This window comes from Bidens hawaiensis, unplaced genomic scaffold (genome assembly GCF_021521415.1).
Source record: "Bidens hawaiensis isolate Kalapana, Puna unplaced genomic scaffold, B.hawaiensis_p1.1 tig00006907_1, whole genome shotgun sequence".
NCBI classification, from domain to species: domain Eukaryota; kingdom Viridiplantae; phylum Streptophyta; class Magnoliopsida; order Asterales; family Asteraceae; genus Bidens; species Bidens hawaiensis.
The window spans coordinates 656,037-674,577 of record NW_027491473.1 but is presented as its reverse complement, the minus strand read 5'-3'; the positions used below and the strand labels follow the sequence as shown (position 1 = coordinate 674,577).

Below are 18,541 nucleotides of genomic sequence, written 5' to 3'. Positions count from 1 at the left end.
CTCTTTATGATATACAAAAACTTCTTAGTTAACACCCCTTTATAGCACTCATAAGTAAAAGTATCTTATCATTAAATCCAATTGTTACACAATACAATAAAAGAGATCGTATAAGAATCGTACACCAGAGCTATCAGTATCCGGTATCGTCTTCACCTATTAATCGAGTTCATCACTTGCTTCTAGATATACCAAACCTTGACATCGTCCAAAACCGGGCCACAAAAATGACCATAGTCATTCAACTTTGTATGGTAAAACGCACTGTAAAAAGTGAGTCTTGTCCTGCTGGAAGTAGCCGTAAACTTGAGGCTTGCTGGCTTAAACCCACCTTTTCCTGTAGACTCATACTTCACTTTTACTGTTTCTTTGCCTGCAAAAGCCTCCACCATCATCGACCCATGGCAATCGTTCTTCCCATCTCCAACGGTGAAAGATAAGCTGTAGACTTTGTTAGGCACGGTCCTGAAGAAACACTAAGTGAACCCTGGACAGATTATAGATAATCTGGGGGTTAAGTAATGTTTCCCACGAGGATGAGGTCTAGCAGAAAGTTGTTATTCAGGAGACCTGCAAAACAGACACCGTAAGCTCGTCACTGAGAAGGGGGGGTTCCTCCTTGTGACCACCCTCCGGCGTGAGAATCAGACTAGATTGCTCTGAATATAGTGTATATTAAGAGATTGCTAGATAAGATTGAGATATCAGATGATGTCCTTACCATTCCAAGGTGTTGGAGTATTTATAGCCGAAGGTAGGTTTCCTAGAAGCAACTGCCGGCTGAATAGTATTCCTGTTCCACCAACAGTGGACTACGCACAGGCCATGCTGGTTGGTGGGTAGGCTACGGCCAACAGTAAAGGTCGGCTGTATACTGTTCCTTTACTGCCGGCTACGCACTGTTCCACCAACTGTAGGCTGCGCACGTCCCCTCGTAAGGGTTGGTGAGTAGGCAGCGGCTAATAGTAACAAACAGTACTAGAGGGTGCTCCTCCTCGTATTGTTGTCGGTGAGCTGTCACCCTGTGATTGGTTCATGGGCTGCTCTGGTCAATTTGTCTGTTCCGCCCATACCTTAGTAGGTATAGTAAGAAAGACCTTCCAGAAGCATACAGACTGGCTCATTTGGGCGGGAGTATTCCCGCCTTGCTCATTCCTTCATGTGACTACTGAAGTAGCTAATGCCTTGTGCGTGTAGCCTTGCTGTTAGTGCGGGTAGCCTTCCCTGATGGCTTGTATCCGCAGCTGCGGGAACAGGCGGGGTACTTCACCATTGGGAGGCTTTCCCTGCGGGTACAGCTGGCGTACTGCGCGTAAGGTTCTTTGAGCATGGTGGGTCCTCCTGGAGCAGTTGGTCATTGCGCAGACGTCCCTGTTCAAGGTGAGTCTTGCGGGTCCAACTGGGCTCTGCTGGGACCTACCTCTTCAAGTCCCCCCAGTCCAATGTTCTTCTCATGAATTATTAATAAGTGAGGTGAACTTTTGGACTTAGCTAGGGGTTTTGAAAAGGGTTTAGTTTTTAGGTTTTCCGTGGTGATTCTTCCGGCGGTTTTCCTGATGTCACGCAGAAATTCCCGACTTTTCTGCTTGATCTTTGGGTATGAAGCGGGTAGGTTTGTAACCTCCTCGCACGTCAGGAGCGTTGAGTCCCACTTGTGTGGATTCTCCATGGGGTCTTGGTAGTTTTCAACATAGTGATCAATTATGCTAAAACCACCAATTCCATCTTGGAGTTTCAAACAATATAGTTCTCGACGTTCCCGTCATGCGGGGATGTTATTCTCGTTTCCGCAAGCATGGCCCAGAAGATCCTTCTTGGTTTGAATTCCCTGCAGAGTGCTAAGTATGTGAAGGGTTTTGCCTTGACACTGTACCCGCACTTGTCTTACGGTTACTTTATTTCCAAGGTATTCCTGGCATCAATTCCCTGCGGGTGCTAAGTATGTGAAGGGTTTTGCCTTGACACTGTACCCGCACCCGTCTTATGGTTACTTGGTTGCCAAGGTAAGGGGTATTTTCCCGCTTACTTTTGAATCTTTTTTGAATTTTGAATTTTGAAATTCGAAGAGTTGGTGAAAGGATAAGAACAGTCCAAACATCTGAAACGTCGTGCGACGGTTTCTTCTGACTGTGTCAGGACGTGCAGGAAGTTATGGTGACGTGACAGTACATGGTCATTCCAGACGCTTTTTCAGGCGCGTGGGCGCGATTTTTCGGGCGCGTGGCCGCGAAATTAATGGTATGCGTCCTGTCAACAGCTGTTGCCAGCTTGCTTTTCGCCACGTGTCATAGTTTCATTGCACCTTCGTTTTCTCTCTCTTCCGCATTAATTTCATCGCATTAATTGCGATTAGTATATAAAGGGGGAGAGGGTTCTTTGTAATCCACACTTTCACTTTTCTCTTCATCTTTTAAGCGATTTCCGGCGAATACTCATCCTTTTCAGGCAAGCATTCTCCCGAAATCGTTTTCTTCTTTCTTTTACAAGATGTCTCGTGATCTCGAATCTACGGCTGACGACAAGAGTACTGCTGGCGAGTGCCAGTGTGCTCTACCTGGCGATCTGTATCGGTACGTCGTCAGGAAGTTCATGCTCGAGTCTCTCGAGCCTGAGTTTCCTGAACCCCACCAGACGATGTACGATGCCCCCAGAGGCAAGATCGGGGTTTATGCTGCATTCTTTCTCTATGGGAATCTTAGGTTCCCATTGACAAAGTTTGTTTACCGTGTCCTTGAGAGGCACGACGTTCATTTGACCGAGTTGCACCCCATGGCGATCGCCAAGATTCGCCACTTCGAGTGGGTGTGCCGGATTTTGGGCATTGAGCCCTACGTTGACTGCCTGATGACCTTCTATACGTGGAGGTGCATCCAGGGGTGGTATACGTTGACAACCCGGATTAAGGGTTTAAAGATCTGCACGACCGAGCGCAGTCTTCGCGCGTGGAAGAGGGAGTTTTTCTTCATATCCGCTCGCGCCATCCCCATTGCCATGAAATTCAAGAACGGGCAAGCACTTCCCAGCCTTCACGCCTCCAACTACCAGGAGGCGGAATGGTTTGCGAAGATATCTCGGGTCCAATCTCCGGTTTACCGGTTTGCGGAGTCCGGGATGGTGATGCTGGGGATGAGCTGGGTGTGGAAGGCTGCCGATGCGCAAAAGATCCCAATCGTCCTCGAATACGGTTCGAACTCTGTTCCTTACGGTATGCTTTGTCTCTTATTGTTGATTCTGAATTGCTTCTAACTTTTTTCCTGTTTATTTCAGAGGGGAACGACCTGCAGTCGCTCCTTAATCCGCGGGAGGCTGACGGTCCCGCCCGGATGGGTACTCGCGCTCTAGACGAGAACGAGTTGCCCATCCTAGAACAAACGGCGGATCGGTTCGTGGAGGTCTATCCGCTAGGCCATGAGATCCTTAGCGCCCGTCGGCCAGGTAAAGCGCTATTCGACCCTCGACCCCTCAATGTTGAAACCTCTGCTGGAATTCCTTTAATCGTATGTTCTGATGAGGAATCCGCAGATGGTCCTCCGTTGGTGCGGAAGAAGAAGGCTGCCGGCGGGAAGGGGAAGGAGAAGGCCTCCACTGCCGATCCAGCGCCTCGGTCTGATTCGGAGACCGAGAGCGAAGAGGTGGCGGGGAATCCCGGTGGTGATAAGACCACAGCTCCGGAGGTTGCGACTGTCACCTCCGGAGAGCCAAAGAAGACGACGGTGACCGGCGCAAAGAGGCCGGCTCCATCGGGTCCGTCCCCGCCTCTCCGTACCTTTAGGCTCAAGAAAACCCGTAAGTACAACTTTCCTTTAGCTTTTATCTTCATAGCTTTATCTTTTAACACTTTTCTTCTTTACGCAGGCGTGGATGTTGACGCATTCCAGGGTGGAGCGCCGAGTAGTACCTCCCCGCCAATGAAGGTAGGCTTGGTCAGCCTACCTGAGGCGACGACCCAGGCGCCTGCGCCTGCTTCCGCTGGTCCAGTTGCTCACTCCTTTGAGCCGACTGTTCCAGCTGAGATGACGTCACCGCCGGCTGTGAGTGCTATTTTTACAGCATCTTTCACCGAGCCGGCGGTTACTACTGCTGCGGACCCCGCGGCGGCGACCGCGGCGGCTGCTACCGTGCCTCCGCCATCGGCAACGACGGCCGGTCCATCAGGTACGCATGGGGCTTCTCGCCAGTCTTTGCCACCTTCCCATCTGCCTGACCTCTTGGATGGATTTCCTTTGGGTTCAGGTGATGGGTTCGGCGGCTATCGGCCTGTTATTGACCCTACAGGTGCGTAGGGTTCTTCTGGCCCATTTTATATATATATATTTTATCATCTTTTCCTAACTGCTTTGTATTTTTTGCAGTGTCGGATTCCAATGAAGTGTATGTTCCACGATGGAACATTCGCCGAGGAACAACCCTTCGCACCCCTGTGGAGTGCGTGGAATGGGCTCGTCACGCTGCTCCCAGTGGTGCGTTGGGGGAAGCCATGGCTAGCTACCAGGAGGGTAGGCTAACCAATGAGCTTCGGGTTCTCCTGGCCCGGATGCAGCCGCGCGTCGAGCTGCTTTGTCGTGAAAACGACAAGTTAAAAGCAGCTCGCCTTAAGGAAGTAGCTCAGGCGCGGGCTGTCCGGGAGGAGAACCAAAAACTTGCCGCAGTGGCTGTAGAGAAGGAGAAGGCCTTCAAGGCCCTCGAGGTTGAAGTTCAGGCTCGACTCGAGACCCGTTCCAAGGCTGCCCAAGCTGTTAATGAACAGCTTCGGCTGGCTAAGGAAACTGCGAGGAACGCAACCGAGAGGGCCACCAAGGCTGAAGCTGTTGCTGAGCCTCTACGCGTGGAGAATGAAGAACTTAAAGCCAAATTAGAGGCTCTCCAGCAGGCTCATGATGCCTTGGCGATGGAAGACGCCAAAAAGCTCCAGGAGATCTTGGACCAGAGGGGGGTGCTTGACCATACTGAGCGGAAGCTAAAGGGCGTCGAAGAGGCTGCGGCTAAAGAAGTGTTGCTTGCCAACCTCAACAAGAGTGAAGCCGAACGCGCCCGTAACGAAGCTCAAGCTGCCCTCCAGGAAGCTCTGGTTGCCAAGGAATGGCTTCTTCGAGAAGCGTTGTCTCAGGTAAGCTTTTCTTGTCTTTACGCTTTTCTTTGTAAATAGAAAGGGTTCTGATACTTGTATATTTTCTTGTAGGTTGTGCATCGGGTCTTCTCAGAGACATCTTACGACGATGCTATGAGCGCAGCCCTCAACGCTTCTCACGAGGATGGGGAACGGGCCGGCTTCCTGCTTGGTCTAGGGTTCGTTGAGAAAGGCGTCCCGCCTTCCAACTTCCCTTTGTATAATGTGGATACTGAAGCTGCTTATGACCAAGCAGTGAACCAGTATGCCGCCTTCCCACATCCGGTGGTGGAGAAGGTGAACGAAGTCGCTGCTGCTGATGATGGGCTTGCTATCCTTAGAGCTTTCCTTGAACCACCACGCTCTACTGATGGAGCGGGTCCAAGTGGAAGTGGTCCTGAAGCTTGATTCTGAAGATCCCTTTCCACCACTAGCGTAGATTTTTGCTTTTGTATAGCTCTTTGTAATATTTGAACTTTGATGAAATAAAGATTGTGTTTGTTCTTTGCCTTGTTTATTTTACGCATGTTTTGATCTAACTTAGCAATTTCTTTAGTACTTAGATAAGTTAACTTTTTAACGTGGCAAATTATAAGTTTGTTTCGCTTCCTCTTTCATGATTGTGCGGGTATGACCGTCACTTACACTTAGTAGGATGGCTTAACTTTACTTATATCTGACCTGCGTGGAAGTTTTCCTCATCTTTTCCTTTGAAATTTTCTAAGTGTTCAGAATAAGTTAACCTTTGAACGTGGTAGATGATAGGTTGAAGTTTTGCTTCCTTGTTCGTGATTGTGCGGGTAAGACCGGCACTTGCACTTACAAGGATGGCTAAACTTTACTTACATCTGACATGCGTGTAGGTTTTCCTTAAAACTTTTAACATTTTTAGCGTTGTGTTTATGCGGGTTTTGCCGCCTTCCACACGTAACGACTTACTTCTTCCCCTATTTATGCGGTGAATACCGGCATAATAGTGTGGGAAGTTCATAAGTATAAAGGTAAGGCTATCAACACATTGTGAAAGGAGAATCATTTCCATTAGAAGTGGCTCTAGGCCTTTTCTTTACAAGTTTGGAATTGATCTACATATAACATTTGCGTATTTGAGCTCCATTCCATGTTCTTGGGATGAGAGTGCCATCGAGCCTTTCGAGCCGGTATGCACCCTTTCCCAGGACTTCTTTGATGATGTATGGCCCTTCCCAGACCGGGGCCAACTTTCCTGGGCGTTCTTGGTTCGAAGCCTCGTTGTTACGCAATATGTAGTCTCCTACATTGAAGTTGCAGAGTTTTACCCGCGTGTTGTAGTACTTTTGCATTTGTCGCTTGTAATTCTCTTCACGCACTGCGGCTAAGTCTCTGCGTTCCTCGGTTAGCATAAGATCTAACCGTCTTTCCGCATCATTGTCTTCTGGCTGAATCAAGACCCTTGGTGAGGGTAAACCAATTTCGACCGGGACCATGGCTTCAGTGCCATAAGTAAGACTGAACGGGGTTTCTCCCGTACTGGCCTTCTTCAGCGTTCTGTTTGCCCAAAGGACGTGCGGAAGCTCGTCCACCCAGCCGGATCTGTGTTCCAAGAGTCTTTTCTTTATGCCTTCGACGATGCTCTTATTTGCTCTTTCCACCTCACCATTACCTTGCGGGTGTGCCACTGAGGTAAAGGTGTGGGTGATTTGAAGTTCTTTTAGCCACTGCTGTAGCTTCTTGTCAGCAAAGTTGGTGCCGTTATCGCTCACCAAATTTTGTGGAAGTCCAAAACGACAAATAATAAATTCCCAAATAAATTTTTTGATATGTTTCGCGGTTGTTTGGGCTAAAGGTTTTGCTTCTATCCACTTGGTGAAGTAGTCGATGGCTACCACTAGGAACTGAACATTTCCTGCTGCTGTAGGAAATGGGCCTGTCACATCGATGGCCCACTTCTGAAATGGCCATGAAGAAGTGACTGGAACAAGTTCATTCTTCAGGCGGTGCGTGTTGGGTGCGTAAAGCTGGCAAGACCTGCATTTTCTGATGTATGCCAGTGCATCCATATGCATCCCCGGCCAAAAGTATCCCGCGTTGTTTAGCTTAGCTACAACAGCGCGGGGGTCTGCGTGTATTCCACAGATGCCTTCGTGTACTTCCCTTAGGAGGTAGTCAGCATCTTGGTTGTCCACGCATCTTAAGAGTGGGCCAAGAAAGTTACGTCTGTAAAGGATGTCATCGATGAGTTGATAGTTCAGTGCTTTACAGCGTAGTTTTCTTGCTTGTGTTTTGGATTCTGGTAGTGTACCTGCCGCAAGGTATTTTATTATCGGTGTCATCCACGTTTCCGAGCTGGTTTGGATGACACAAATTTCCTTGTGCGGGACCGAAGGTGCCTCGAGAAGTTCAATGCGGATATCCTTTCCTAAGTGAGTGAAGGCTAATGATGCAAGCTTGCTTAACGCATCCGCAGATTTGTTTTCACTTCGCTTGACGTGTATGACTTTGCAGTCATTGAAATCGCGCATAAGGGATATTGCTTGTGCGAGGTATAGGGCCATTGTGTCGTTCACGGCCGTGTACGTTCCGTTGATTTGATTGGCTACCAACATGGAATCCACGTGGGCTTCCAAGTTTTTCACCCCCATCTTACGCGCAATTCTCAGCCCAGCCAAGAATGCCTCATATACGGCTTCGTTATTCGTACTTGGAAAATCCAGTCGAATAGCGTAAGTGTACTCTTGGCCTGCTGGGTTGGTTAGTTTCAGCCCTGCGCCTGAACCCTCGTTACTGGCTGCTCCATTAGTGTAGAGTCGCCAGACGTCATTGATGTCTTGTGCTGGAGAGGGTTGAGCCTCTTCCTGGCACTCTTTTTCCCGCGATGCAGGCACTTCTGCAATAAAGTCGGCCAGAACCTGGCCTTTTATAGCTGGTCTTGGCTTATACTTTATCGCGTATTCCCCCAACTCGATTGCCCACTTGGCTAGGCGTCCCGATAACTCGGGTTTGCGTAGGACGTTTGCAAGTTTTAAGTTGGAGAGAATGGTGATTGGGTGACCCTGGAAATATCGTCTTAACCTGCGTGAAGCATGTATAAGTGCTAAGACTAATTTTTCGAGGGTAGAGTACCGGGTTTCTACGTCTGTTAGGATACGGCTGACATAATAGATTGGCATCTGGATGCCTTTTCGCTCTACTAGCAGTACTGCCCCGGTTGCTCTATCTGTTGCGGAAAGGTATAGGATTAACTCCTCTCCCGCTTTAGGCGCTGTGAGCTTTGGGAGTTCGATCAAGCGTGACCGAATCTCCTGAAAAGCTGCTTCCGCTTCTGGTGTCCAGCGGAAGTGTGTTTTCTTTAAGCAGTTTCTCAACGTTGACACGAAAGGAAACGACTTTTCTGCGTGGTTTGCCAAAAAGCGATTAAGTGCCACTAGTCGTCCATTCAGTGTCTGAGCCTGTTTGATGGTAGTAGGTGATTCCATTTTGATAATGGCTTCGACCTTTTCAGGGTTCGCTCTAAAGCCATCTTTAGTGACGATGACCCCCAAGAACTTCCCTTCTTCCATTTCAAAGGCACACTTGCTCGGGTTGAGCTTCATGTTTATCTTCCTGAGCGTGTTGAAAGTTTCTTCGATGTCTTTCAACATCGCTTCTGGGTCAGGGCTTTTGATGACCAAGTCATCCATGTAGACTTCCAAGTTCCTCCCAATTTGGGCATGAAACTGGTTGTCCATCAGGCGTTAGTATGTGGACCCGGCATTCTTAAGTCCGAATGGCATCATTTGGTAACAAAATGTGCCATCGGGCGTCCGAAATGCGGTTTTGTCCTGATCATCAACGGCCATGTGGATTTGATGGTACCCCTTATACGCGTCCAGGAAGCATTTAAGGCGGAACGGTGCCAACGAGTCCACCTTAAGATCAATTTCGGGTAACGGATAACAATCTTTGGGGCATGCTTTGTTCAAGTCCTTGAAATCTATGCACATGCGCCATTGTTTGTTATTCTTCGGTACCATAACGGGATTTGCAACCCAAGTTTGATATCTACTAACGCGTACGATACCTGCGTCAAGGAGTTCCTTGACTTGGGTTCTACACGCGTTAGTTTGTTCTGGCCCCATTACTCTGCGCTTTTGTACGATCGGCGTAACAGCCGGATCGCATTTGAGCTTATGCTCTGCCTTACTTCGGGGTACACCAGTCATGTCAGCTGGTGTCCACGCGAAGATGTCAGCGTTTTTTTGTAATAAGCGCTTGAGTTGGGTGCGTGTGGGATCAACAATTGTCGGGCCAATGGTGACGGTCTGGTCAGGGTACTTGCCATTGAAGGCCCATTTTTCTGGTTCGGTGATGGTTGGTTTAGCCATCTTTGGTTTGGGTTTAGATGAGACAGATGCGATGCATACCTGGGGAATGCCGGTGATCATCGCTACACCCTCAGCTGTTGGCCATCCCATCATGCCGTGGACTGAGGATACCACGGCGTTGAATCTTGCCATCCCGTCTCTCCCGAAGAGAATGTCGTATGTGTGGTGTGGTTTTCTCATCACGACAAAGTCCACATCTTCTGTGCGGGAGTGTTTCCCGTCCGTAAGAGTGACGGGGAAAGATAGGATACCCAGGGGGTGTTTGTGCTGCCATCAAACCCTTCCATGGAGGCGCAGATCGTTTCCAGGCGTTCCTTGTCTTCGTCATCTAGCTTGTCAAAGAACTGCCTGTACATCACCGTTGATGAGGCGCCGTTGTCAGCAAGAGTGCGAGAAGTGATGTTGTGCCCCAGCTGGCTTTTGATGACGATAGGGCCTTCTTTGCTGGGTCCTCCTGGCACTCGCGGGAAGCGCACCTCAGCTTCCTTCCACGCACATGGTTCTGTCGTTCGCCTTTTTCTTCCTCTGATCTTACCATGAACCATGTTGATGCTGATGTCAACGGGCTTTCGTCCGTTGCTTCGGTACCGGTTGTCATTTCTTCCTCCCTTCTTGATTGATGCCACCAGGTGTGCCAGCCTTCCATCCTTGACGAATGCTTCAATAATATCCTTCAAGGATGTACACTCTTCCGTACCATGACCTTTTGTCCCGTGGAAGTCACAGGATTTACTCTGATCCGCATTAGGTCGCTGCCGGATCATTGGAGCTTTTGGCCACGGTAGCTTTTCAGTGGCGAATATCTCTGTGACGCTTTTGGTGAGTGGCGTCCATCTGTGCTTTTGGCTTGAAGGGTGTGTGTGATTTCTTCCGCCAACAAGAGGGTGAGAGCTGGATGAGGTGTCAAAGTTTACCCTTGACTGCCAGATACCTAGCTTCCTCTTTTTGTTCTGCCGGGCGATCCGGAAATTGTTCTCTCTTGTCCTCTGCGTGTAGAGGTGTGTACTCTGGGGAAGATCTCTTCCCAGTTGCTTTTCCGTCTCGGCAAAGCGCTTTGCTGCCGTCATGATGGCATCCCATGTTGATGGCATGCCATCCTTACCCGTCAGTGTGCGGATAAGCTCTGGGTATTCTGCGCCTTGGATGAAAGCGGCGCGAACAAGATCTTCACTTATGCTGCCGAGACTTAGCTTTTTGGAATTGAAACGGGTGATGAAGTCTAGTAAAGATTCATCCTCCTCTCTAACGCAATTGAGGATCGTCCACTGTTCTTCAGTATATTTCCTCTGTTGGATGAAGTGTTGGCTGAACTTATTCTGGAAGTCCGCCCAATCATATATGTGGTGGACCGGCAAGCGATCGAACCATGCCCTGGCCGCTCCGACCAGAGTCATCTGGAACATGTAACACCACGTGGGTTCCGTCCAGTTACTGACGGTTGCCCCCGCAATGAACCTGTTCAAATGGTCGTCTGGGTCGGATAGATCATCATAAGTGCCAATGTTGGACATTTGTTTGGCACTTCTCGGGGCGATTGCTTCCGCAATGTCCCTTGCGAACTTTGACTTTCCTGCATTTGTAGCAGTTGGTCTAAAGGTTTTGGAGAAGTCCCGCGGGTTTCTCTCCGCATTTGTTGGTTTAAAAGCTTCCCCAAAATTCCTTTTTGGTTGGAAGTCCGTTTCCTTACGCTTCCCTTTCGCCTTATGGCGAGGGTTTGCGTCGGTATCGGATTCTTCCCTCTCGTCGTCTGAGTACTCGCACTCACTGTTCATATTGAGGTGTTGGCGAGTACTGTCGAATTCGTCAGCCTGTTGAACTGAACGCAAGCGTTCATTCAATTCAGCTTGGAACTCTCTTTGACGTGCTTCGGCCCACGCCTTCACTTGGTCTAGTGTTTGGCGAGGGACCCTCGTTCGTTTTTCCAACTGGGCATCAGTGAACCCCAGTGGAATATTTACTGCACTTGCCCCGGCTTGGGTAGCCGGGGTAGTGTTCGTAAGATTTGTATAACCGCCGGTGTTCCCAGTTACTGGGGTTGTGGTCACCGGGGTTTCTTGGTCACTTACTGGTCTTGGGACCGGAGTAACGTTAACCATTTCTTCAGAAACTTTGAAAAAACTAAGAATTAGTTCTACCTTTTGTCCCACGGATGGCGCCAATGAAAAAACACTAAGTGAACCCTGGACAGATTATAGATAATCTGGGGGTTAAGTAATGTTTCCCACGAGGATGAGGTCTAGCAGAAAGTTGTTCTTCAGGAGACATGCAAAACAGACACTGTAAGCTCGTCACTGAGAAGGGGGGGGGGTTCCTCCTTGTGACCACCCTCCGGCGTGAGAATCAGACTAGATTGCTCTGAATATAGTGTATATTAAGAGATTGCTAGATAAGATTGAGATATCAGATGATGTCCTTACCATTCCAAGGTGTTGGAGTATTTATAGCCGAAGGTAGGTTTCCTAGAAGGTACTGCCGGCTGAATAGTATTCCTGTTCCACCAACAGTGAACTACGCACAGGCCATGCTGGTTGGTGGGTAGGCTATGGCCAACAGTAAAGGTCGGCTGTATACTGTTCCTTTACTGCCGGCTACGCACTGTTCCACCAACTGTAGGCTGCGCACGTCCCCTCGTAAGGGTTGGTGAGTAGGCAGCGGCTAATAGTAGCAAACAGTACTAGAGGGTGCTCCTCCTCGTATTGTTGTCAGTGAGCTGTCACCCTGTGATTGGTTCATGGGCTGCTCTGGTCAATTTGTCTGTTCCGCCCATACCTTAGTAGGTATAGTACGAAAAACCTTCCAGAAGCATACGGACTGGCTCATTTGGGCGGGAGTATTCCCGCCTTGCTCATTCCTTCATGTGACTACTGAAGTAGCTAATGCCTTGTGCGTGTAGCCTTGCTGTTAGTGCGGGTAGCCTTCCCTGATGGCTTGTATCCGCAGCTGCGGGAACAGGCGGGGTACTTCACCATTGGGAGGCTTTCCCTGCGGGTACAGCTGGCGTACTGCGCGTAAGGTTCTTTGAGCATGGTGGGTCCTGCTGGAGCAGTTGGTCATTGCGCAGACGTCCCTGTTCAAGGTGAGTCTTGCGGGTCCAACTGGGCTCTGCTGGGACCTACCTTTTCAGGTCCGAATGATTTGTGCAATTGCGGTTTCTCTCCCTCCTACTAACTCAATAGCTGCGAGCCCCTTTGGTACCGAGAAGTGTTTGGAGTCTATGTATTTTGCTGGTTTGAGTGATTCGACGATCCATCCAGGGAGTGGGGATATTATATCATGGATTTTGGGCAAAAGGAGGACTCCGGTTGAGTAGTTCTTGAAAACGTGAGGACCAATCTCAAAACCGCCATTTTTCACCAAGTTCCTGCATGTTAGAATCCACCAATTCATCAAGATTCAAGAAACTTAGACAATAATTATACATGTATTAGTAATATGTTGTAATGGTGTTTTACCTTTGGTGTATCTTAGAGGTGGCATCTCCTTAATCGCAATGGCATCCAAGAGGGGTCCACAAGCGGGATCCTCTTGAACCCCCGGGTTTTGAAAAGTAACCTTGGTCCTACTCGAAGTAGCCACGAAAGCAAAAGCATAAGTGTCCCCATCACTACTATACAAAGTTTGAATCGGAAGGTCACTCGATTTGTTAGAGGCCGACACCCTTAGGACCTCATCTTGAGCACAAGTCCGTGTGGCAGCGAACGTGAGCGAGTACACTCTACCCGGCTTCAAGTTAATAGTTTGGGAAATGGTGGCTTCGTTGCCAAGTCTAGCAGCGTGAGCCCCACGTGGGATCGCAAAGTAGAACCCATCTGGCTGGGGCCCACCAGACACGTACTCAACCATACCAGAGATTTCCCATTTGGGCAAGGAGTACTTCCCTATGATCACGGTTTTCTTGAGGTTTGAAGGTCTTGGCCCTTGTTCGAAGTTGCCATTCGCTAGAAACCCTATTAATTACACAACAAAGTTAAAACAAAGTAAGCACATTAAACTTGTGATCATATTTGGTACCTACATTAAAACGAACTCAACTACACAATAGAGCATTTTACCATCAAGATACCGAGGTCTAGCAGGAGCGGCTGCTTGAGAATGTAGTAACATAGAGAAGAGAACACAAAGCAACAGGAGTCGCGCCATCTTTTTCGTCGATCGCCTATGGAGACTAGGTTAATTCAGATATAGGAACTCGTAGGTTTAAGTCCTATGGGAGACACAAGTACAAGGGTATGATGAAGGGTATTCATGCAACATGATAGGAAACATCTAGGAAAGCATAGCATGTTAAAGTAGCACCAACTCAGGCGATAAATGTGTTGGTGTGTTTGGTTTTGGACCCACAAAGGCCATTGGCGGCCGTGATGTACGCTCACTCAAATCCCTTAGATTCCTTGTGTATACACGACCCTTCTATTTTTTATATTTTTAATCTTCTTGATGATTGAAAAACGGGGATCACTTTACATATTTGCATTACTTTTATGTTTATTTCACGTGGTGATAATTGGATCTGAACATAAATGTAAGGAGACATGAAATATGCTTTGAGTATTGATTTTAACATTTACTTTGCTACGTAAAACAGAATTCAAAAGTTAAGGAATTTAATTCTATTAGGATACAAAAATGATAAACTAAAAATATTATAATTGGTAAAGTTATAAAATAATATAAATAAAAAGTTGAAAAAAAAATTATTTTAACTTGGTTTCGGATATTTTTATATATCGAAGCTACAAAAAATATCATGTTAAAGAAGTTACGTGGTTCCTCGTATGACACATGGAGACTTGTAACGATTATAAATAAAGACCTGAAAACCCAACATTGGTTAATCTCACACAAAGAGAGTGGTGTCTCTATGGTCAATCTTTGATGTGAGAATTAGAAGAGGTGAGCAGAAAACCGAATTAACCGAACCAAAACCGAATTAAATGATGAACCGCACCGAAAAAACCAAACCGAAGCATTAACCGACAGTTAATTTTTTGTTTTCTTGAAAAACCGAATTTTCGGTTTCGATTCGGTTATCCATTTTTAGAAAAGCGAACCGAACCAATTAATGGTGATAAAGATTATCAAGATAATAAGAAATGAACTAAACTTTGAAGATAATAAATAAGATAATGAATGAAGACTGAGCTAAATTTATATTGCTATTTATTTAAGAACTTTATTAAATTTTAAACTCTATTTAGCAATTTTGTATTTGTATAGTTCCACGCTTGGTTTTAAAAAGCGAGAGGCGAACAAAAGCGATGAGGTCTAAAACCGAAGCGCGAAGCGTAATGTGCAAAAGGCGAAAGCTTTTCGTATATGAGGCGTAAGGTTTTTATATATATATTTTTAAATATATATCTTATGTTTTTAGCATCCCAACTCTAAATGTAGCAATAAATAAGTGTTATATATGATTCAATATATAAATTATCTACATGTACAACCTAAAAAACATGTTTTACAACATTTTGATGCATAAAAACGACATCTGTACGAAAGGCGCTCGCTTCGGGTTCGCCTCGGCTTCGCCTCAGGCCGCTTTTTTCCTAAAAATAGCGCCTCACTCTCGCCTTTTGAACATTGCTCGCCTTGAGTTGGCAAAAGCGATGAAGCTCTCGCCTTAGGTCGCCTCTCGCCTCGGCCCGCCTCAGGCGCGCTTTTTTAAACCAAGGTTCCACGTAACATGTGCCTATCTTTGTTTTTTGAATTTAATATATATGTGGTACTCCAATACGTTCTTATACAAGCTTAAATATGCATTTATATTTTTTATTTTTATTTTTTGCAATGTCTACACAGAATTGAAAAAAATCGAGAATAACCGAATCGAAACCGAAAATAACCGGAAAACAGAAAACCGAACGATTTGTATATTCAAATAACCGATTACTTCGATTTCAGTTTGAGTTTTGTCTAGTAACCGAACCAAACCAAACCGTGCTCGGTCCTAAGAATTAGTACAATTAACAATAGAAGGTTACTATATAAAGTAAGTACTTAGGTTGGATTATGTCATGCTTGAGTTATGTACTTGATTTGTTCATTTATACTCATGAGATTTGATATGTAGGGTCTCTACCTTTTCCCTCCGGACCATCCGTTTTCTAATCCGTTTTGATGGAGCGCAGCTAGTTGTAAGAATTGTGTCACTTTTTAGGGTCGTCCTTTTCAGTTGCATCTAATTCCTGTTCTCAATCTTTTTAGTTGCATTTAGTTCTTGATGAAGCCCATGTGATCATCATATATCTGGTACGGTTGAAATCCACCGTTTGGGGTGTTAGTGTTACCTCTTTAGAACCCATCAACAATAATCAATTTTTGTTAAAAGAAAAAGAAAAAAGAACATATAAAGTACAAGCAATTGCATTTTTGTCCTAAATGGCAAGTATAAATCAAATAAATAGGTAGGGGTGTCAATTATGTCGGGTTGGTGGGTTGAAATGTGTAACTTGAACCCGACCCATATTATTATTCATGACAAAAACTTCGACCCTTACCTGCACACACATAAATACGGGTCGCCCCAAACATATCTTGTTTAACTCATTTTTCGAAAAAAAAAATTAATATAACTTAGAGTCGGTAGAGTAAATGAGTGGTATTAATATTTTTTAAAAAAATTATTAAAAATCTTGAAAATGAATTGGAAATGTATCTTATAAAATGGAAAACAGAAAAACAAAAATAAAAATATATTTACAAAAGATTTTTTAATAGTTAAGCAGGTTAGTGGATCAACCGACCCGACCCGTTTTTAAATGAGTTGTGTTAGCCGACCCGAGCGGACCCAACCCGTTTTTTAAATAAATCGTGTTGGTTGATCAAAAACCTTATTTTTTTGAATCGGGCCCAAATCATATCAACAATTGCCGCCCCGTAAGTGGAAAAATTCCAAAAGATTTTGTCACACAACCACACAGTCGTCATAATACATATATAATAATAGTAAACTAGAAGGATAAATACACTATGTGATTAAACTATTCTTTAGTATTTTTATGTCACCACATATCTCTCTCTCTACTTCTCTACTATATATAATATAGGAGTTAGAGACCTCTTAATTTTTAAAAGATACCTAACTTATTGCTACAAGTACAAGTCATATAGCATGGATTTTTAAATTTGAAAGGGTAATAAAGTCTTTTAGTCACTACCATTTTACGTAACATTTACTTTGTTAATATGTAATTACATTTTTTATCCTCCATCATTCCTTCTTTTTTGTAAAAATAACACATAATTACTTTTTCACCCTTTTATCTTTCTCCATATATTCCTCAAATTTATTTTGTTCACTAATTCTCTTATATCTTTGAATATATTAATTTTTAAAAAAAATTCAAACATATCATTTCAACACTCTTATTTTTATCTACGTTTTGATATAATTTTTTTTAAAACTAAGATGCGGATTATAATGTACAAGTTATTGATGCATCAATGTACATGTAGATGAAGCATTATTTTGTTGGGCTGAAATTTAGAATAAATCTCAACTGATTTTCTACCTTAACATTATAAATAAAGTATACCAAAAATTGTAAACATTTGATGATATAATCGTGGCTCTGATTAAGAAACTGTTCCCTCCACAACGTCACAAAGGTTATACACCACGCCAGTTATCTCTATAGTTACCTTTTTCTTTTCAAACCCTAAGAGGTGAAAGTTCTCGCCGATGAAGAAGATCGCATTCGGTTTTACAACCTTGGTGTTGTCAACTGCAACAAAAACTAAATTTATAATTAAACAATATTATGTATGGTGTTGTCAATAAACCCACAATCTATTATACTGAAATCATATAGTTCTATAATATTGTGAGGCTATTTTAGTCCTTTTCTGTTTATACCTCCTAATACAAGTCTCAAAAAGTATATGGTTTACATTTTTACTTGGGACTTATGTGCAGGATGAAGTATTTGAACAAACTAAAAAAGCCAAGGGAAAAGCGGTTCATGAAGCCATCGACGCCCAAGGCCTGGTCCCAAAGTCCACTACATCAAATTGTTTTTCAACAACTGTTTATGAACCTAAAAATGCTTACGTGGCTGTTAACGAACCTACAGTTTTAATCTCTGTCTAGCTCGGGTTCTAAAGATGGCAGCCCAAATAATAGCAACACCGACCCCCTCTCTTAGGAACAAGAATGTTTGTAAGTGTTTCGGTCAAAAATTGGCAAAGCAACTTTTGATCAAATTAGTGCGTGAGGTGAAGGGCTTGTTGATAATAAGATCGAACACAACGCTATGATTACGAGGGAAAGAACCCTTGATCACAATAATCTTACGTCGGTCAAGAATTAGCAACGTAATCTTTGGTCAAATTACTTCAGTCAAAGATTAAGAACGTAATTTTTGGTTGGATTCGTATATGATTATGGTAATCTCCGGCACAAAAAACCCCCGGACGGTGAAAACTATCACCGCCGACTTTATTAATAACGAAAATAGGTGATTACAAGTGGTGGAGCTGATAAGTGATCGAATGCTAAGTGTTATAGAGTATGCTAGTAGCTAAGTAAGTGAATGTGTGTGTTCTAATGATATTATCAGCTCATATATATAATAAAAGATTATAACTGTTATCCCGAAATAACCGGAAACCCTAGACTAAGTCTTCCATTCATCCCTTGCTGCCCACGTTTAATTTGACGAAGTCTAAGCACTAGCCGTTGCAAACCCACGTTCATATTAGCATATTAAACACGTGGTCTTATCTGCAAAACAAATAGAACAATAAAGGACAGCTGGGTATCCTGAAGTATAATCCTCAGAATACTTGCATCGGCAGGATAGATTGAAATCCCTAACTAACTCTCCGAGTATCCCGGAACTGAAAGAATCTTCCAATATAGCCGTTGGGGAACTCTTCTTTTGAGTCTATCCACGTTCTTCAATGTTCATCCCACGTCTTTGACCGATTCTTTTGGGAGTTACTCATCAAATGTGGTCCCACACATGCTAATATTAACTATAAGTGCGAGATTTCAGCATAATAATCAATATTTGACCATTAATCATTACTTGGCCTTTAATCCCAGCGGTTATAACTCATTCCACACGTTTTATGTAACCACCAACCGTGT

General features: G+C 44.9%; 1 protein-coding gene across 1 annotated transcript; it reads right to left on the bottom strand.

Annotated features, from left to right (window-relative positions):
* Positions 1-12,852: 12,852 nt before the first annotated feature.
* Positions 12,853-13,656, bottom strand: LOC143633810 (protein TEEBE-like). Its single transcript, XM_077102046.1, has 2 exons — positions 13,503-13,656; positions 12,853-13,397 (listed from the first exon to the last, which is right to left on the bottom strand). Exons 1-2 carry the CDS (start codon positions 13,588-13,590, stop codon positions 12,853-12,855), a joined length of 633 nt encoding a protein of 210 aa, XP_076958161.1. The 5' UTR covers positions 13,591-13,656.
* Between the last annotated feature and the right edge of the window lie 4,885 nt (positions 13,657-18,541).

Excerpts from the sequence above, each read along its gene's own strand:
- LOC143633810 (XM_077102046.1), bottom strand. The coding sequence starts at position 13,590 with ATGGCGCGACTCCTGTTGCTTTGTGTTCTCTTCTCTATGTTACTACAT. Across the intron at positions 13,398-13,502 it reads TAGACCTCGGTATCTTGATG|GGTTTCTAGCGAATGGCAAC; the intron begins GTAAAATGCTCT and ends TGTAATTAATAG.